General features: G+C 35.5%; 2 protein-coding genes across 2 annotated transcripts; one reads left to right on the top strand and one right to left on the bottom strand.

Moving 5' to 3' along the window:
- Positions 1-6,433: 6,433 nt before the first annotated feature.
- On the bottom strand, positions 6,434-8,549 carry LOC133171846 (pyruvate dehydrogenase [acetyl-transferring]-phosphatase 1, mitochondrial-like). Its single transcript, XM_061306643.1, has one exon. It carries the CDS (start codon positions 8,317-8,319, stop codon positions 6,805-6,807), a length of 1,515 nt encoding a protein of 504 aa, XP_061162627.1. The 5' UTR covers positions 8,320-8,549; the 3' UTR covers positions 6,434-6,804.
- On the top strand, positions 8,525-19,273 carry LOC133171847 (cysteine desulfurase-like). The gene is made up of 13 exons (XM_061306644.1): positions 8,525-8,690; positions 12,646-12,743; positions 12,981-13,097; positions 13,294-13,431; positions 13,653-13,751; positions 13,840-13,933; positions 14,521-14,655; positions 14,923-15,080; positions 15,249-15,354; positions 15,529-15,610; positions 15,715-15,798; positions 16,088-16,177; positions 16,384-19,273. The coding sequence occupies exons 1-13, from the start codon at positions 8,552-8,554 to the stop codon at positions 16,445-16,447; spliced, it is 1,404 nt and encodes a 467-aa protein (XP_061162628.1). The 5' UTR covers positions 8,525-8,551; the 3' UTR covers positions 16,448-19,273.
- Positions 19,274-22,299: the final 3,026 nt, after the last annotated feature.

Here is a 22,299-nt window from a genome sequence, read left to right as displayed (position 1 = left end):
TCTCGTTAAATAACGTTTTGTCACAGGTAATGACGTCAAATATGGATACTCTTTCTTCTCTCATTCAAGATATAACCAATGATAAAATTTTTAAAAAGTATGTCAAGATCACGGGGTCATACATTTGGAAAGGTCTTGTCACAGGCTATGTACACATGAAATATGAAAGCCCTATCTTTTCTCGTTCAGAAGTTATGACTGAGGTAAAAGTAAGGTTTAAGTTTTTGTTACAGACACAGGGTTGTCCCTAAGTATTGAAAAAGCAGGGAATATATAAAAAGTAGAAGGGGATTTCGGGTTCCATCCCTAACATAGTTTTGAGGGGGAATAACAGAATAACCGGGGGTTTACGTCATTATAGGCGGGGAAATTCCCCGGCCCCAGGTCAGACAGACAGACTGATAGATGAATGAGATTTAATGTCCCCTCGCTTTCGCGAAAGCACAGGACAATAATTTCTCTTAAAACAGAGTAAATATTCCTGTAAATGATCATCATAAAAGGCAACCCTAACTACAGAACTCCCGTCTCAGGAAGGTGGGGGAGGGGATTTTGAAATTTTTAAAGAAGCACTCTTTCTAATTAGTTTCTCTGCTAAATCCTCAAGTTCTGAGAAGAATTTAAGATTTTCAAAGAAGGCATTATGTATTCAAAGGACTTCTGCCCTAACTCTAGAATCCACGTCCCAGAGGCCGTGAATTTCACAATTTTGGAAGAGACACTCTTGCTCATCGTAACCATGCTTAGTTTGTCTGCTTCCAATCCAGAAGCAGAGAAGATGTTCAAAGAATTAATGGATTTTTACTGTATGATCAATGGAGCCTCACCCTATCTCCAGAACTCCTGACCCATAGGCCATGACTTTTTACAATTTTGGAAAAAGGACTTTTGTTCATTATTACCATATATGTTCTTATTTGTCTGCTAAATACCGAGGAGCAAAGAAGAAGATTTTCAAAGAATAATTCTATTCTCACTATATGACTTATAGAACCCCACCATAACACTAGAACCCCTGACCCTTGGCAATGAATTTCACAATTCTGGTAGAAGGCTTAATGCTTTTTAGCTCACCTGAGCTGAAAGCTCAGGTGAGCTTTTCTGATCACCCGTCGTCCGTCACCCGTCCGTCTGTAAACTTTTCACATTTTCAACTTCTTCTCAAGAACCACTGGGGCCAATTTTAACCAAACTTGGTACAAAGCATCCTTGGGTAAAGGGGAGTTTAAATTGTTTAAATAAAGGGCCAAGTCCCCTTACAATGGGAGATAATCAAGAAAAGACAAAAATTGGGGGGGTCATTAAAAAATCTTCTCAAGAACCACTGGGCCAAAAAAGCTGAAACTTATGTGGAAGCATCCTGGGATAGTGTAGATTCTAAATTGTAAAAATCATGACCCCCGGGGGTAGGGCGGGGCCACAATAAGGAATCCAAATTTTACATTGAAATATATAGGAAAAATCTTTAAAAATCTTCTTCTCAAGAACCACTAGACCAGAAGAGCTGAAACTTATATGGAAGCATCCTGGGGTAGTGTAGATTCTAAATTGTAAAAATCAGGACCCCCAGGGGTAGGTCAGGGCCACAATACGGAATCCAAGTTATACATTGAAATATATAGGAAAAATCTTTAAAAATCTTCTTCTCAAGAACCACTGGGCCAGAAAAGCTGAAAATGGAAGCATCCTGGGGTAATGTAGATTCTAAATTGTTAAAATCAGGACCCCTAGGGGTAGGTCGGGGCCACAATAGGGAATCCAAGTTTTACATTGAAATATATAGGAAAAATCTTTAAAAATCTTCTTCTCAAGAACCACTTGGCCAGAAGAGCTGAAACTTATGTGGAAGCATCCTGGGGTAGTGTAAATTCTAAATTGTTAAAATCAGGTCCCCCGGGGGTAGGGCGGGGCCACAATAGGGAATCCAAGTTTTACATTGAAATATATAGGAAAAATCTTTAAAAATCTTCTTCTCAAGAACCACTGGGCCAGAAAAGCTGAAACTTATGTGAAAGCATCCTGGGGTAGTAAAAATTCTTAATTGTTAAAATCAGGACCCCCGGGGGTAGGGCAGGGCCACAATAGGGAATCCAAGTTTTACATTGAAATATAAAGGAAAAATTTTTTAAAAATCTTCTTCTCAAGAACCACTGGACCAGAAAAGCTAAAACTTATGTGAAAGCATCCTGGGGTAGTAAAAATTCTAAATTGTTAAAATCAGGTCCCCCGGGGGTAGGGCGGGGCCACAATAGGTATAACCGGGGGGGGGGGGGGAATTTGGTAAAGAACAGCATGGCCAAAGTTACTCAGGTGAGCGATGTGGCCCATGGGCCTCTTGTTACAATCATGCCAACACTTTAAATGCTTGATATCTAGGAGAAAGGAGATTTTTAAAAAGATTGCATTAATTCTGATGGTTTAAGCCCCACCCCTCAGGCCCCAGAAGGGCAGGGACCATGAAATTCAAAATTTTTGTTCCCCATCACTGGTAGATGCTATATGCCAAAACTGGTTAAAATTGGTTGAGCGGTTCTAGAGAAAAAGATGGAAATGTTCAAATGTTAACACACTACACATGACGAGGCATGAAATAGATAGCAATAGGTCAACCGAGTCACTCACGTGACCTAAAAATGCAAAGCAGAGTATAAGGCATATGATTTCTTTTATACATTACTGATTCTCACACAATAAATTGAAATGGAGTGTGTTAACTTGACATGAAAATGAGTAGATTTCTACCCCTCGTCACCTGCCATCTCTAGCAAGTTAAAAAAAGACTGAAATTATATCAAGTAGTGCTCCATATACATCATGTCCATAAATCAATTTTAGGAAGGCACAAATGTTCAGACCATTTATTAAGATTTAACATTGTCATGAGTGGAGAACTGCTGGATTTATTTAGTGCAAAACTTTATTTCACACTGACATTTGTCTACTAATTGTGAACTTTCGCCCTTCGGTTTTCAATATTACTTTTATGTGTAGCCTATATGTATTGAAGTTGCATGTTACCAGTAAAACATAAAAATTACATTTTCAAATCAAAACTTCACTATTTACTTTATTATCCTCACCTTGAAAAGTGATAGGGTGTCCTTCCTTCTATCAAAACACACTTGGGAATACCCATCTCTTATTCCCAACTCCTCCAATACCACTGAATAAAATTGCTATGATTTTTGACCCCATGACCTTGAAGTTTGATCTAATTTTCTAAAATTTTAACATTAGTGATAACTTTTGAATGAGAGAAGATAGGGTGTTCATGTCTGACAAGTGCATTACCTGGGACAAGAAGTTTGCGAATGTGCTTTGATATTTGACCTGTGACCTTGACCTTCAAGTTTTACCAACAGAAAGGTATAACATTTTTAGCTCTACTGGTCAGAGACCAGAAGAGCTTATGCGATAGTAAGGTGTCCGCCTTCTGTCTGTCCGTCCGTCTGTAAACAATTTTTCAAAACGCTACTCCTCCTACAGTTTTGGTCTGATTTCAACATAACTTGGCACATAAGTAGACTACACTATGATACATAACTCTGTGTATCGGTTTTTGATTTCAATGAACGGTGTTGCCATGGTTACTAAAAATAGAGATTTTTGGGAAATACTTTCAAAATGCTACTCCTCCTACAGTTTTGATCTGATTTCAATATACATGTAACTTGGCACACAAGTAGACTATACTAAGATACATTATTCTGTGTATCGGTTTTTGATTTCAAGGAACGGTGGTGCCATGGTTACTAAAAATAGAAATTTCTGTGAAAAACTTTCAAAACGCTACTCCTCCTACAGTTTTACCGGTAGTCTGATTTCAATATAACTTGGCACACAAAAGGAGACTACACTAAAATACATAATTCTTTTATCGGTTTTTGATTTTGATGAATGGTGTTGCCATGGTTACTAAAAATAGAAATTTCTGTGAAAAAATTTCAAAATGCTACTCCTCCTACAGTTTTGTCTGATTTCAATAAAACTTGGCACACAAGTAGACTACACTAAGATACATAATTCTCTTTACCAGTTTTTGATTTTGATGAACATCGTTGCCATGGTTACTAAAAATAGAAATTTAAATTTTCTTGAAATACTTTCAAAACGCTACTCCTCCTACACTTTTTGTCTGATTTCAGTATAACTTGGCATACAAATAGACTAAACTGAGATGCATAATTGACATTAAAAGGCTACTCCTCCTACAGGTTTAGTCTGATTGCAAAAAATCTTGCCACAAAAAGAGACTAAACCAAGGATAATTATTCTGTTTATTGCTGTTGCAAAGTTTCAAGTTCAAGTGCTACTTTTATCTTCCTTTATAAGTACAACCAGTAGAGCTACAGTCTCATCAGAGACTTCTGGTTGACTTCATGACCTTGACCTAGAAGTCTGAAGGACACACTAACAAGACAGTCACAATATATGCCATAAACAATTGCATCCCAACCATGCACTAAGACACCAAAAGCAGGGGACCACAATTCTTTGAATTTGGTTGTTTCTCTTCGTTATTCTCTCACCATATTTAGTCAATGGAAATAATGTAATTGATAGAAAAATTGAATAAAAGAATTATGCAAGAATTTTTAATATATGTGTACAATATGAAAAGTACTTTTATAGTTTTTAATAGTCAGACAGACTTGTAAATAACAGATGAATAAAAATGATACAGAAATACTTTATAATTATGTACATTAAATATTATTGAAAGACCAAGAGAGGACAAGCTGAGTGTACTATGTAAGTAATGTTTCCTGGTAAAGCACTATTAATGTTCTGTTTGGTGGTGATGATAGAGCACTGCATTTAAGTCAAGCAGGTTTTCGAGTTGTTGCAGATCACCACTATCAATTTTGATGATACCTGATCATCCTTTTTCTCCTGTTTCAGGTTTTAATGTATTTTGTGTTGTCATTTAATTATCATTCCATGGATCCTTTACACAGGGCTGTATTATACTCAGGTGACCCTCTTGTTATAATTACTGAATCTTTATTTGGTCAACCGAACCAAGAAACCTATGTGGAAAGAACTCCATGTCAAAACATGCAAGACAGAATCTGTTTCCTACATTAACCAGTTAGTTTGAGTGATGGTACAATGCTACAGGTACGTGAGATAGGAGCTTGTCTAAAGACATTTCATCTGCCCTAATTCTTCTAAACAGTACATGTAGTACTGGACAAATGCAGTATATACATGTTTTAAGTATAGTATACTCTTTTTCATATACCCATTAATTATCCTTGCAGTTTTTTTTCCAGTTTGCAACATCTTTAAAATGAACCTGCTCCAAAAATATCAAAAATTTCTGGCAACTCACTAAAAAATGATGAGATACATGCATTAGCTGAAGCATGACTAGTGAACACCTTTTAGTTTTGAAGAGGAAGGGTGTTCTTCAGTGAAATCATTTGGTGACGAGGCTCAGACATCCTCTTGTCAGTGAGAGCTAAAATGCATGTTTTAATAATTTGTAGTGTTAGTGTAACAGGAAAGTAGAGAATGTATGGCTGGACCGGGAATCAAACCCTGGACCCCTGTATCACTGGTCAGGTGATCTGCCTACTACTGAGCTACCCAGGCCAATATCCACAGCCCAAACCATTACATTAACTACAGAATACTATGCAATCTATTTACATAGGGCACTAAACTTTGAATTCTCTATATCCATTATTCTTGTCATTGTCTTGCCCAGATAAGATGCATTAGATTGTATCGTTTTGTGGAATTTGACACCATAATCTCTTTGGTTACAGGTATACCCGAATTAATAGAAGTCTAGATACCAACTGTCCTGTTCATGTCCTTATAAATGTTCCTATATACATTGGTGTAACCATGAACCAGTATGGAAGATGTGCTTCATCTCTTGCTATAGAACTTGACCAGGCGTTGAAATATACATTAGCCTATCGCCTGGGGCTAGTCATTTTAAGACTCAGGCTAGCTAATTTAAATGTAATGATAGTCCGTTGGACTAGCAGAACAAAATTCTCGTCAGTTTACTTTCGCTTTTCTATGTAGACTGATTTCTTTTGACTATGAACTAATTTAATTTGTTTCTGTCACCAAAGTGTTTGAAACTTTAATATGTTATGTTTTCATTCTGCATTAAAAATTGTTGGGCTAGTTAGTTTGAGGTTTGGGCTAGTAATTTTTTACTGATCAGTAGCCCCTGGGCTAGTGGGTTTTCCAGGAAAATTTCAACCCCTGACTTAACATTTTACTGCAGAGATTCAAAATAAATTGCTCATTTTTATGGCATGCTTGCTAAAGTCCCAGATAAATGACAGTTTATTGTTAAATTGATATACATGTAGTACCTAGTGATCTAAAGAACCTTCAAGTTCAATAGACATGTTCTAAATACCGGATGGGTATGTTAATATAAACATGTTTAAAAATAATGACAATATTTTTTTCCATTTTATAAAATTTTATTCGAACTGATGCATAGATTTTATTTAACACACACCAGGTTGAAATTGAAATTGTTGATACATGTATTATAATTTGCATTTCCCGCCCTATTTTCATACATTCCTTCACGCGAAACCGAGATTTTAAGAAACAGTTGAACTTCAACAGTCCATGAACAACTGAATAAAAAAAACAATGTAAAAAATTGTAGCAAAAACATCAAAGATAACAATTAACCATTATTATGCATGTTATATGTACAACTACATAAATGCACTATTCACATTCCCAAGCTAGAGGTTGTGTAGCACTAAAGAGTTTAAAAATTCAGAGACCTAATTAAAACATCTACACTGATTGACAATTTCAAGTTCTCAGAGATGCTTTATTTCTTACATAGTCACTGTCAAAAAAAATAACGGCCACAGTCATGTCGTCTCTTTGAGTTCGACACACATGGTCAGGTAATGAGAGGAAGTAGGAGATTTGTCTGTGCTCTGGACCTAAAGCATTGCGAATAAGATGAGTAGCGGCATTGTCATCAATACTTCTATTAGCCAACTTAGTTTTCCTTTCCATCAGATATTGATTCATTGCTTTCAGATTCATACTTGTATCTATCTGAGGATCAATCAATATCTGTTTTCCATCAATATGACCTGCCACAAGTTTGACCACTTTTTCTGGGGATAACATGTCAAAAAGTCCATCAGAGGCAATTACAAGAAATTTGTCTTTTGGGGTGAGTTTGTAATGGATCACCTCGGGATCTGCTATAAGATATGGTGGAGTTTTGTAATTTTGGGGAACAACTTTACCTCCATAATATCCCCCAACTTCAGCTGAGGGAGAATTCAAATATCTCTCAATTTCTTTTGCCTCAGTAAATGACAATTTATATCGAATATCACCAAAAGCCCGTAGTGGAGCAAGTTCACCAAAAAGACGATTGTTTTTTATGATGTGAGTTGATTCATTCTTGTGTTGATCTAAAATTCTGCGAATTTCAGATGCATTCTGGGCATTGTGAGCATTTGAAAGTGGGACAGCAGCATATTCAGATTCTTGAACATTCACCCCTAGCACAGCACGACAGTCACCCACATTGGCAACATACAGATCTGTGTCGTCTATGTATGAAACTGTTGCACACGAGCCAGCCATAGCTGATAGAAGAGAATCTGTGTTGAATTCCTTATTCTGTTCACTTGGAATAGCCTCCTGAATTATATCATGGTCTAGTCTCAGAAAAGCATCTTTAAGATGCTGCTCTACGCTGGTAGGCTCATAAGCTGCAAGAGCTTCTCGTGCATATCTCAAAACTGCTCTTTGATACAAACGATGGGGATGCTCAGAGTAGAGATCTTTTTGATACCAGTGTACCAATTTGTTTATACCTCGATTTCCAGATATTAAATCTTCTAGAATGTCATAGGAAGCTAAGGAAATAGCAATGTAGTGGAATATACGTTCACTAACAGCACTAGCACACCCATAACCACCGTGTCCGTCATAAACACCAAACAAAAATTTTAATGGACTGAGCTTAGCATATCCATCCCTGTCTTCAATGGGATCGTTAGCAGCTAACCTGTTGATATCCACACTTTTCACGGCACCCTCCTGAATGTCGAATCTCCTCTGTTCTAGCTCCAGAATAGACGTTACTTGCTGAGGTGATAATTTTGCTGATGTCTCTAAGTCTGGAATTTTTGTAGCAGACTTGAATGACACCAAGACTCTACTTCTGTTTCGTCTGAGGTTTTGTGAGCTAACATGAAGCCGACAAGGCTGTAAAACATGATGCTGGATTTTATCCAAGGTCACGGAGTGTAGAGGGAGAGAAACTTTTCGCCCTAGGGCAGTGCTCGCCCTGATCATAATTCAGAATCTCTTTCTTCTTTTTCAGTCGTTGAACATGTTTTAAATCGCACAGATAATTCACACACACATGTACATAAAAATAGGTAAGTTAAAGGTAATTTCTCACTGGCCTGACGAGGGATCTGTTCTGCACCAATATCTCTTTCTCGACTTATTCGCGATACCAAAAATTACAAGAACGAATTAACAAATTCATTCAATTTCCGGTAGTTTACAAAACAAATCAAAAATGGCCCACACGTCAAAAATTTTCCCTGTTGTTTTTCGTAGATGCTTTGCCCAGGTTCCACGACATTTACAGACATGCACAGCAGTTCGGAAAATTCATTTAGACAGGGAAATGGCTTCTGCAGCGACAGCCGCAGCAGGTAACTGTTATATACTTGTTATCAGATTAAGATTGATTTCGTAACACAGTGCCATGTGGTTATAAATAGGGACAGATAATGTGCATGATGGCACATCCTGCATTCTGATATGCCATTATGCAAGTGAAATAAACTAAAAATGAAAACATCCTGCCTTTTTGCTAATTTTGTATCCTGTCTACACGGTTTTCAATTCTTTTAATCTGGTTAAAAAAAAACCACCCACCATACTATTGCATAGTAGATGTGTTTATTGAGGTCTGCCTTTGCTTTTGATTTAAAGCTATATACATGATATATGGCATAATCTGAGCTAAAAATAAAAATACGAGATTGAGTGTAGATAAACATGATACATGTTATTTTTGTTCAAATTAAAATTTTCACGGATTTAGAACTTGAATAACCTCATGTTTCCATAGTTAAATTGACTTTAAACTGTGTCTGTTGTTTAAATGCTGAGTCGGTAAATAAATCGGTTATTGTTTTAAATTTCTAATATCTTTGAAACGTGATTGATTTAAATTGTGTAATTTACAGGAAAGTCCTATCTTTATACAGCAAAACTCCGTTATAATGAAGTTCTGGGGACCTGTGAATTTACTTCGCTATATCCGTAATTCGTTATATCTGTATAGCGAATTCCTTAAAGTATGCATTGCGAATTCGTTATATTAATTTTTTCCTTCAAGCATGACTACCAAATGTATTTAGGGAAGTTTGAAATATAAAATTTATCTTGTGGTTTAAAAGTTTTAGAATGAATTTAGTTTCAAATGTTTAAACTTACAAAATTATTATCAGTTCAACATTTTGAAAATTAAGATCTTTAAAAATTTGCATAAAAGATGTCAATTTTGTTATATTTCACTTCTAGGGGACACAAAATCGGTTCGCTATAGCCGTAAATTCGCTATATCCGAGTTCTTTATATCCGTAAAATTTTACAAGGAATTGTTAAGAATTTTGACGGGGATAGCAAAAAACTTCGCTATATCTGTAAATTCGCTATATCCGTGTTCGTATTAAATGAGTTTTGCTGTATAAAGTAATAATAAAAACAAATATAAAGATAATTTTAGTTAGTCTGAACTTATAAAAAATATGCCATATACGACTTTAGTGATAAACCCTTCATAAAAGTTAGATTTTTACATCTAAGAACTTAGGTATCATTTTTAGCTCACCTCGACGAAGTCGAGATGAGCTTATGCTATACCCTCGGTGTCGGTGTCGTCGTTAGCGAAGCTGGTCCCAGCTTAAGAGCAAGTCCATTCCCAAGTAACTATAAGCCGTACCTGGACCAATCTTGCATGGATGATGCATCTAGGGATGGACACTACCACACTTGCTTCGGATGCTGGATCTGACCTAGATTTTCCAGATGAGTGACCAGGTTAAAGTTTTTGGAGCAGGTCCATACCCAAGTAACTATTAGCCCTACCTTGACCAAACTTGCATGGATGATGCATTTAGGGATGGACACTACCACACTTGCTTGGTATGCTGGATTTGACCTAAATTTTCCAGATGAGTGACCAGGTTAATGTTTTTGGAGCAAGTCCATACCCAAGTAACTTTTAGCCCTACCTGGACCAAACTTGCATGGATGATGCATCTAAGGATGGACACTACCACACTTGCTTCGGATGCTGGATCTGACCTAGATTTTCCAGATGAGTGACCAGATAAAGTTTTTGGAACAGGTTCATACCCAAGTAACTATTAGCCCTACCTTGACCAAACTTGCATGGATGATGCATTTAGGGATGGACACTACCACACTTGCTTGGTATGCTGGATCTGACCTAGATTTTCCAGATGAGTGACCAGGTTAAAGTTTTTGGAGCAAGTCCATACCCAAGTAACTATTAGCCCTACCTGAACCAAACTTGCATGGATGATGCATCTAAGGATCGATACTACCACACTTGCTTCGGATGCTGGATCTGACCTAGATTTTCCAGATCAGTCACCAGGTTAAAGTTTTTGGAGTAGGTCCATTCCCAAATAAATATTAGCAATACCTTGAACAAACATGCATGGATGATGCATCTAGGGATGGACACTACCACACTTGCTTCGGATACTGGATCTGACCTAGATTTTCCAGATGAGTGACCAGGTTAAAGTTTTTTGAGCAGGTCCATTCCCAAGTAAATATTAGCAATACCTTGAACAAACATGCATGGATGATGCATTTAGGGATGGACACTACCACACTTGCTTCGGATGCTGGATCTGACTTAGATTTTCCAGATGAGTGACCACGTTAAAGTTTTTGGAGCAGGTCCATTCCCAAGTAACTATAAGCCTTACCTTGACCAAACTTGCATGGATGATGCATCTTGGGATGTACACTAACCAACCTGCTTCGGATGCTGGATTTGACCTAGATTTTCCACATGAGTGAATTTTAGCCATATTTTAACCAAATTAGCATGGATGATGTAGCTAGGGATGGTCACTTTCAGACTTGCTTTGGATTCTGAATCTGACCTACATTTTCCAGATGAGTGACCAGGATAATTTTTTGGGAGTAGCTATATAACATTATGGCCTGTTATGATTAAACTGGCATAGATGGTGCATCTAAGGATGAAAACTTCCAGACTTACTTTAGATGTTGGAACTGACCAAAATTTTCTTGATTAGTAAACAGGATAAATGTTTTTTGAACAGGTCTATTTCCAAGTAACTATAAGTGATTAGTCGTACTTAAACCAAACTTGAATAGATATTGATCTTGCGATGTACACTAACTAAATAAAGAATATGATGTGAAATTTGCCTTACTTAAAGATAACATTCCTTGAAGTGAGCTTCGTCATCTTTGATTACCTATGTTTTGACATCTGTTAGGATAAAGATTTTGGTGCATTACTTATAATCAAATGCCATATATAGTAGATTTGATCATGCACTTATTCTCTTTAGAGAAGTGGACAGACTTTCGCCGACATCCAGGCAAAAGCCTGTCCACTTCTCTAATGAGAATAATCAAGCACTTACCATGCTTACCAAATTGTATCATTATACCCTCAGATGTTTTATAAGATAAACCTTATTACTTATATTTATTTACATTTGTTACTGGCATGCAACAAATAGCCATGGAGCTGAAAACTTAAAAATAATATTTCATTCTTCAAAAATAAATTATATTAATATGTTGAGGTTTGACAGTTAGGGCAAGCTCAGATGCATATTGTTGGATACCTATTCAGTTTTAACATGTTTAATGGAGATCCACCTCTTCAAACCACCCAAGACATTTGGAATGTCTAAATTCTGATGTCACATGATGCCTTATATTAGGTGCATTACCATAATGAAGTATGAAAAGTGCAAATTTTAACAAAGAAGGCTTAATCTTAGACTACTATTTATCTTAATATCCATTAAATCAAGGTGAGTTATTTATTTGGTGAAATTTTTGTTGTTACCATGGAAATGTAGTTAGAGCGAGATGCATTCATGCTGCATTGTGGGTCTCTAGGTTACTGCGGAAAAAAATCATTTGGATCAGTGTGCAGAGTCTGAATTTTCTCTTCACCCAGTTGAATTAATTAAAGGTTTATCAAATAGATGTCACTGTAAAATTATGTTGACTATTTATGACATACAATCAAATTTTGGCCCTTTTAGAAACTACATTCATTCAGTGATTAAAAAAAATTCAAAAAAGTCATCAAATTCAAAGGCAATTTCTGACAGAGTTTGGAATGAAAAATATGCATTCAATATTCATCTCAAAATGGATGAAAGGGTGCTTTTAAAATATGGGTGAAAACACTGGGATTGGTCAAAAACTTATACTAGTCATGTGGGAGTGCACATGCTCAAAAAGAAAAAAAAAAAGAACAAATATCCACAAAATACAGGTCACACAAAATCTGAATCATCACAATCATTATTGATAGTATTACATGGCCAGTATTTATTATATTAACAGTGAAACCAAGGGTTCCACACTTGGAAGAGGAAAGAAAGGACATGCCAGAGAGAAATATGAAACCCTTATATCTTGATGCCCAGGCAACTACCCCACTGGTAAGTTTTCTGTACTTTTACCATGTATACTGGCACATACTTAAGAAAAAAAGGCATAACTGTAATTTAAACTTTAAAGCATTCCATAACTCGGGACATATTTGAAAATTGATACAAACTTGAAAGAATTATCTTTAATTTGAAATTAGTATACATTTAGGCTATTTTTAGAAATCAGAAGTACACAATTTTTAAAGTCAAAAAAATATGGTTATCGATAGTTTTGAATTATATTAGGACCCCAGAGTTCTTGATGCTATGCTTCCTTACTTTGTGACTTTATATGGAAACCCCCATTCCCGGACTCATGCTTATGGGTGGGAGAGTGAGGCAGCAGTGGAACATGCCAGGAAGGTATTCTTATCTTTATAGTATTTTGTTAAAATGATTTTTTTAGTGTATAGCAAGTAAAAACATCATTTCTTAAATTATTTTGGTCTTCATAAAATAACACATGTATTGATATAAATGTAATATTTGTTTGTTTCATGTCCTTATAATTTGGATACTTGAATTTGGATACTTGAATGCTTATTTTGTAATTTTTAAGCAAGTAGCCAAGTTAATTGGTGCAGATCCAAGGGAGATAATCTTTACAAGTGGTGCCACAGAGTCAAACAATATAGCTGTGAAAGGCTGTGCTCGGTTTTACAAGGCTAAGAAAAATCATGTTATCACCACACAAACAGTAAGATTCTTCTACTTCTAATAAAACACTACCTATGCAGTCAGTACATCACATGAAGGCAAATTGCACATTAGCTGCAATAATGTAGCCCTCTCCCTTTGAGGGGGGGGGATCAGATTGAAAAAAATCGGAGAGGGCTACATTGTTGCAGCTAATTGTACATGTATATCTTATTAGGAACTGTTGGTTGATGAGTACTAAATTTTTGTGTACTTTGACAGGAACACAAATGTGTGCTGGATTCTTGCAGAGCTTTAGAAGCAGAGGGCTTCAAAGTGACTTACCTACCTGTCCAGAAAAATGGATTGATAGATCTAAAGGTCAGTTAAAAATGGTATTTCAGTTGTGAAAGTTCATGAAATACTAATCTGTGACAATGATATAAATAATTGATTGTTCTGATGTCAGGCCTTAGAGAATTCAATGAGTGATGATACTGTTCTGGTTTCTGTAATGGCTGTCAACAATGAAATTGGTGTAGAACAACCCATCGCAGAAATTGGTATGTTGCTGTGAATTCTTCAAAGTTTAGCTCTCCTGATTAAACACCAATTGTTTTGATCAAATTTTGTCCATCAGCTATAAGCATTTCTCTTCCTAATTGCAGAAAGTAAAGGATTTTCACTTTGCAGCTATGTTAAGGTTGCGTATATATGTTCACCTTAGGATGCAGAGGTCAAGAAAACAATTATGATGTCACATTAAAACAATACAAAAGAATTCAGATTTCAAAAAAAAACAAAACATTTTTCTTACATGCTTAATTAATTTTCTTCTCTATAGTAAATGAATTGTTTATGGAACAATATGTATTAGGCTTCATTAAAAACAACATGTAAATATTAAATGAAGTTATGTTACAATTTAGAAGTTATTTCTTTTATTAAATGTGATCATAGACTCAAGTGAGCACTGTGGCCCTGTCTTCATCGTATAATTATTAACTTAGATTTATTGTACATGTAATACTATCACTGTGAAGTTTGTACTATAGCATTTATTTATACAGTTACAATGATATAAATGCACAGCTGATCATGCATTTGAATGTAGAGGTTATTATTCTGCTAATTTGGACTTACTTCGTAGGAGAACTGTGCAGATCCAGAAAGATCTTTTTTCACACGGATGCTGCACAAGCAGTGGGAAAAATACCACTGGATGTCAACGCCATGAAGATCGACATGATGTCAATTAGTGGTCACAAGATTTATGGACCAAAAGGTGAATTTTTAAATTCTCTGCAGTTATAGCAACCTTTTATGTAAACTATGTAAAACTGATAAAATATTTTAATCCTTGTACACTTGCCATCACATAAATACATGTATAACTTTCCTTTTCAAGGAAGAGAGTTGATTCTCATACTTTCAGATCTAGAGATACACATTTTTGCCTAGGATTTGAATTTTGTGGAAAATCTAGTTTGGCAACAGTAAATACTATATATACATGAAATTAGCAGTAGTTTCCATTCTTTATCTCTGTCAGGTGTTGGAGCTCTGTACGTCAGAAGACGTCCTCGTGTCAGGATTGAGGCACCCCAGAGTGGTGGGGGCCAGGAAAGAGGGATGAGAAGTGGCACAGTCCCCACTCCCCTAGTTGTGGGACTAGGGGCAGCCTGTGAGGTAGCAATCCAAGAGATGGAGGTAGGGAACATAGCATCTTTTACAAGTGACGTTTTTTGGAAAATATCATATACACAGTACATGTACAGGATTTAAATTTACTTGACATAATAATGATTTACAGTAAATTACCGGTGTGAAAAAAGGAATTGCTTATTAAAAATATGTCAACATTATTTTGTTTTACAGTATGACCATGCTCGCATCAAGTACCTTTCGGATCGATTAATCAGCAAGCTTCAGTCAGCGTTACCAATGGTGATAAGAAATGGAGATCCTGAAAAATCCTACCCAGGTGTGTTTTCCATCAAAATCTAGATCTCAGTTAGATATGCTTACATATAATATATTGGAAAACAGACATTGAAATTATTCTATTTCACTTTGGTAGAAAATATAAGGTAGGCTTACCGGGTAATTAGCTTTCTTCATATTTTTATATTAAATGCATTGTTTAATTATCTAACAGGTTGTATCAATCTTTCTTTTGCTTTTGTGGAGGGAGAGAGTTTATTGATGGCTCTCAAGGACATTGCATTATCATCTGGAAGGTAAATACGTCCTTTTTTCTTCTGTTTTAACTACCCTGAAAACATGTTGCAAACTAGAATTGGCAAGAAAGGAACAATAACTCTGAACTGACCTGATTTTTCAGCGCCTGTACCTCTGCCTCTTTAGAACCATCATATGTGCTGAGAGCAGTTGGAGCAGATGAAGATTTGGCACATTCATCTATCAGGTACGTAAAAACAGAGAAATAATTGAAAATCCCTTCCAGGTACTTTTTCACACTATGATGGTGTCCTGTACTTGTAGCAACAAATTAAATCTATTTGTGACACTATATCCCTCAGCTTATAAGCAGGTACCCTCTAAATATTTAGTTCTAAGGATTAAGAAACCCTTGGAAGATGTGAAAGTAAATTCATGTTTTTTTAATTTAATTTCAATGACAACCAAGTGTATCCAAGTACAGAATTATAAGTGTCATTTAGAGTATTACAAGTTTTTCATCCTTTCTGTGTCAGGTTTGGAATTGGACGATTCACAACAGAGGCTGAAGTAGACTACACAGCAGAAAAGTGTATTGAGCATGTCACAAGGTTACGAGAAATGAGGTAATAATGAAATATAAAGAAATGAAGAGAAAAAAAAATAATCTTGATAAAAGTTAAAATTTGTTATTTTCTGAAGTACTAGGTAATAAGATTAAATATTTGCTCCTTAATAATGATATTTCAGACAGTGAGAATCATTGTTACACCACTGCAATTTGTTCTTATGGTTGCCAGCTCATCCATAATGTATTTATTTGATTTCTCAGTCCTCTGTGGGAGATGGCTCAGGAAGGCATTGACCTGAAAACGATCCAGTGGTCTCAACACTGACTGTGAGATCCAGTGGTTTCGACACTGACCATGAGATTCTCCACTCTAGTGTTTACCGTGTCCAAACTCCACCATAACATGATGTTGCAATCTGTGCTGATTTTAGATTGCAATTTAAATGTTGCAGAAATTTATTTGAACGAGCTTGTAGCTTGCGATTATTTTTCAATGAGCTTGGTGTACTGATAATGAGAACCTGAACATGTTTTTCTGTAGTGTCTGATTTTGAAAACCAACTCATTTTCTAAAAGATTGTTGATTTTTTTGTGTAAACCTGTTAGATTGCTTAAAAGTATTTCATAAAATATAATGGAAGCAATCTTTGTTTTCTCAAAACTTGTTAGTATTCAAGATAGCATGTTTATTTCCCTTAATACATTAATTTATTACTAGTTTGGAAATAATTTGGAACAACTTCTATCGAATTATTGCAATCAGTGCATTGCCCCCAGTAAACACATTTACATTTGGTATTCTTAGGTCACCGATTTACAAATTCTGTGTTATGTGAATGGAGTTGATGGTGTGTTGTTCCACATGTAGATCAGAATGTGTTGATTGTATTGCTTCTTGTGATATTTGAAATTGGTCAACTTTAGGAAGAACGAAGAAATGTACCTGTATGATTCTAAATTCAGGACCGTGTGTAATGTTTGGGAAGAAAGATTTTTTGTCTGTTAATGCCATGCTGTTGATATTATTATTAAAATATTAAAAAAAAATTGTCACGCATACATGTACATGAATGTAAAGTCATTATTTATTGTGTGCTGTATACTGTAAATCTACTACCAAGTATTATATGCATCAGTTTTTAGCTCACCTGAGTCGAAGGCTCAAGTGAGCTTTTCTGATCAAAATTTGTCTGTTGTCTGTCGTCGTCGGCGTTGTCGTTGTTGTCGTCGTAAACTTTTCACAATTTCATCATCTTCTCCAAAACTACTGGGCCAATTTCAACCAAACTTGGCACAGAGTATCTGTGGGTGAAGGGGATTCAAGTTTGTTCAAATGAAGGGCCATGCCCTCTTTCAAGGGGAGATAATAAAGAATTGGTGAAAAATTAATAGCATCTTTTAAAAATCTTCTTCTCAAAAACCACAGGGCTAGGAAAGATGAAACTCATGTGAAAGCATCCTTTGGTAGTGTAGATTCAAGTTTGTTCAAATCATGACCCCCGGGGGTAGGGTGGGGCCACAATGGAGGATCAAAGTTTTACATAGAAATATATAGGAAAAACCTTTAAAAATCTTCTTCTCAAGAACAGCAAAGCCATGATGAGTTATATTTATATGGAAGCATCTTCAGGTAGTGTAAATTCAAGTTTGTTCAAATCATGACCCCCGGAGGTAGGGCGGGGCCACAATGGAGGATCAAAGTTTTACATAGAAATATATAGGAAAAACCTTTAAAAATCTTCTTCTCAAGAATAGCCAAGCCATGATGAGTCATATTTATATGGAAGCATCCTCAGGTAGTGCAAATTCTAGTTTATTCAAATCATGACCCCCGGGGGTAGGGCGGGGCCACAATGGAGGATCAAAGTTTTACATAGAAATATATAGGGAAAACCTTTAGAAATCTTCTCAAGAACAGCAAAGCCATGATGAGTCATATTTATATGGAAGCATCCTCAGGTAGTGTCAATTCTAGTTCGTTAAAATGATGACCCCCGGGGGTAGGGCGGGGCCACAATGGTGGATCAAAATTTTACATAGAAATATATAGGAAAAACCTTTAGAAATCTTTTCTCAAGAACAGCAAAGCCATGACGAGTCATATTTATATAGAAGCATCCGCAGGTAGTGTCAATTCTAGTTCGTTAAAATGATGACCCCCGGGGGTAGGGCGGGGCAACAATGGTGGATCAAAATTTTACATAGAAATATATAGGAAAAATCTTCTTCTCAGGAACAGCAAAGCCATGATGAGTCATATTTATATGGAAGCATCCGCATGTTGGGTAGATTCTGTTTTGCTCAAATCATGACACCCGGGGGTAGGGTGCGGCCACAAATGAGGATTAAATAGAAATATATAGGAAAATATCTTCTTCTGAAGAACCGCAATGCCATGATTAGTCATTTTGATATGGAAGCATCCTCAGGTAGTGTAGATTGAAGTTTGTTAAAATGGTGACCTCCAGGGATAGGGTCGGGCCACAATGCGGGGTCAAAAATTTTACATAAGAACATATAGAAAAAATATTTCTTCTCAAGAACGGAAAAGCTATGTTTAGTCATATTGATATGGAAGCATCCTCAGGTAGTGTAGATTCAAGTTTGTTCAAATGATGACCCCTGGGATAGGGAGGAGCCACAATGGGGGATCAAATTTTTACAAAGGAATATATGGGAATTTTTTTTAAAATCTCAAGTACAACAAAGCCATTAGTTTTGCCAAGCCAATGTGCTCAGGTGAGCGATGTGGCCCATGTGCCTCTTGTTTAATTCTTGGATCACTAATAAAAAACTGGTAATACATGTATTTAGTTTCAGGTTTCTTGTTTCATAAACCTTTTAAAGTCCTTGACTGTATGCAAATCTCTCAGATATTTATAGCATGCATTTAAAAGTTGGTTTACATTAAGTGTGAAAGTTCTACAAAGATCAGGGAAGGCTCATTCTCTCAGTTGGAGATACATGTAAAATTAAGTCCTACTGATATTGTAGAGGAATGATCCGCTTAGTGGAAAACAAAATCCAGATTTGAGTTCGTCAAAATTGTCTGTTATTATTAAACACATCTTTGAGCTGTATTGCTGTGATATTTAGCTTTGTTTGGTTTTACATGCATATGCACCCCAAAATAATAAATGTGCAAACAGTTCATCTTACTGATACATTTTGCTAAACTAGCTGAAGCCAATACTGCCCATTGCCTTATACATATATTATAGACATTACTGACAAAAATGGGGGGGGGGGATAAAATCTTTAAATGGAATTAACAGGTATACAAGAGTTGTAATAACAAAATTCAACAAGCATTCTGAGAGTATTGCATTAGCAATACTAGTCCCCTACTGGCAAGTGTAATCTGGTTCCTGTTAAAAATTGAAAATGCCATAATTATGTCAAAAATCATTTAAGCGGAACAAAATGCAATCTTGATCTATAACTAATCAAGGTCAAGTCACATACCAAAAAATCAGCTCAATATCTGGAAGCGTTTAGAAAAAAATTGCAGAAAACCCTTAAAAATTGTAAAGGTTGTAATTCCATCGAAAATCAATGAAGCGGAATGAAATGCAAACTTGATCTGTAACTCATCAAGATACACTCATATACCAAAAATCAGCTCAATATCTGCAAGCGTTTAGGAAAAAAATGCGGAAAACCAAGTGGGACAGACAGATGGATGGACAGATGCAGAGGAAACCTATAGTCCCCTCCGGTTTCACCAGTAGGGGACTAATAACGACTGTAACAGTCCCTGAAGCTGTGGACACCTCTATAATCAGAGGGGCTGTGCTGGTATATGGGTCCACCTTGATGAGTTAAAGAACTTTGCATTTTTGATGGAATTACGTCTTTTGGACTCATCACCTGAATGTCTTTTGAAGTGTAATACATGACACACTAAGAGTTGATGCTGACCGCCTAACTTGCCAAATAGATACATGTACTGTTATGTCTGAAATGTAAATTGAATCTTGACTTACATGTATCTCAGTGTTTACAAAATGCATGATTGTAAGCCACAGAATTGGATCTGCTCCCACTTAAAAACTTGATTTGTTAAAGCTAAAGGAGATTCAAACCTTAATCTTAACAATATTAAAACAGTAGCTCCTTTCTGGCTATGATACTCGCTACAAAAAATTACAAGATTAAATACACATTTTAACACGGAAAGGTAGTATGAATCCATCCTTTGAAGCAAAACTCGTACAGGTTAGGTCCAGCCAGGGCTAATAAATATATAGGCATAGCCCTTATTTCAAGAAATTTAAGTTCTATAAGGATTCTCTGTTGCAAATGTGAATTGGATTGAGGGAATGGACTGGTTCACAGACAGATGTTGAAAATTTGGAAAATTAATAGATGGACAAACTTTCATCAGTAATAAAGCTCATGAGAGCTAAAAAGAACATGGCAATCCAATATTGACATGAAGAATAAAGCTTCTTGATGCCGTCCTGATGCCTACATGTGTACAAAGCAAAAGCTAGTACAATTTTGAAATTATTGCTCAAATTTTTATCTTAGTTACCATGGTTACAACATCCAATGAGTTTAAAAATTGATCAAAATACAACTATGTATCTTGATAAAGTACTCAGTTGTGCATTATTGAAATCAAACCAAAACTAGAGGAGAGGTAGCATTCTTTACAAACAGATAGAAAGACAAGAGACACTTCAACTAGATGAGTTAATAAAAAATCAGAAAAGATCATGGAGTCTTAAAATTTTTATTTGTTGACAAGACAGACACAACATTGAAATGGAAGTCAACAACATTGCACATAGTATGAGAAAACAATATATTTCCAGATCATTAAAATACTTATTTTAGTGTAAGTACACTGATAACTCATTGATTCTAATGATACAATCTATAGTAAAATATCAACAATGTATAAATAATGATCAATGTGAGGAAATAAAAAAAAAAAGAGTTTAAAACAATAACTAGGCTGTTCACCAACTAAATCATACTTATTTGTAGGAATAAATATTACCTGTATAAAACTAATGTATATAAATCAAGAAAAGAGAATGTATGCATGATGAGGCTGCTCACATTTTAAATCTGAAAGTATAATGACTGCAATATACATGTACATGTATGCATATTTTTCACAAAAACTTTGATTCTTAATCAGACTATATCTAGTATTAAATAGATATTGATTAACACAAGCAGCAAAAATTCATGTCATGCATAAAACAACATTTCTAGAATGCAACAGATCAAAAAAAAAAAAAAAAAAAAAAAAATTCGGCACAGCCAGCATTATTGATATTGCACTGGGCAGTATTTAACTCTGAGGCATGTACATGCACACTTAGTCCATTAATACATGTATATAGGTTTTTCTCAAATTTTTGATAGCTTAAATCTCATTATCTTATATAGAAATTTGATTTCATTTATAATGGTTGCATTAGGCAAATAAAAGTACATGTAAATTATTGGCTCCCAAGTTCAGGTGGTGGGAGCTGAAAAACAATTATGGTTGGTGGGGGGAAACAGAAGATGTTGTCTGGTCCATCCATTTAATGTTTGTAAGTCCTATACAACACATACATGTAGCACTGACATTTTGAATGCCTTTAAAACATCAAACTCTTAAAAATATAACTTCCTTGCCTCATTTGATTTTTAAAAAGTGGCTTGAGATCTAACATCTATTTTGTTTGGCCTCAAATATTTTGGACAATAAAATTCATTTATTACTGATAATGGAAAGGGTTTTTTTAAAAAAAAAGAAAAGAAAAAAAAAGATCTAATTCTGATAAACACTTCTTTACAGAACACATTCTCCCTTGATTAAGACTCAGACTTCCTTGACTTTCTTCTTTGCACAGGAGCTGGCTCAGGAGTTGACAGATTTGCTAATCTTGTTTTTGCTTCTTCTAAAATTTTCTTAAGCTCCTCCTACAAATGGAACAAAATATAAATTGTGAAACTCATGAACTGCATAGCAAGTCTCTATAAGACACAGTTTTAAGTTTTCATCCAAAGTGAAAGTTCGGGACAACAGAAAAAGGAAACACAGTAATGCCCAATTCTTACATATCTTACACACAAAAATAGCATAAGACAACACCATTCAATCTTCTACAAACATTTTTATTTTTACTTAAAATATTCTTGGGATAAATGGCTTAAATCATTATTTTTAAC

Source organism: Saccostrea echinata, unplaced genomic scaffold (assembly GCF_033153115.1).
Source record: "Saccostrea echinata isolate AGI-Se365-2 ecotype Australia unplaced genomic scaffold, CSIRO_AGI_Sech_v1 ptg000054l, whole genome shotgun sequence".
NCBI classification, from domain to species: Eukaryota; Metazoa; Mollusca; class Bivalvia; order Ostreida; family Ostreidae; genus Saccostrea; species Saccostrea echinata.
The sequence above is the reverse complement of the archived record's forward strand: the minus strand, read 5'-3'. Positions and strand labels throughout refer to the sequence as shown.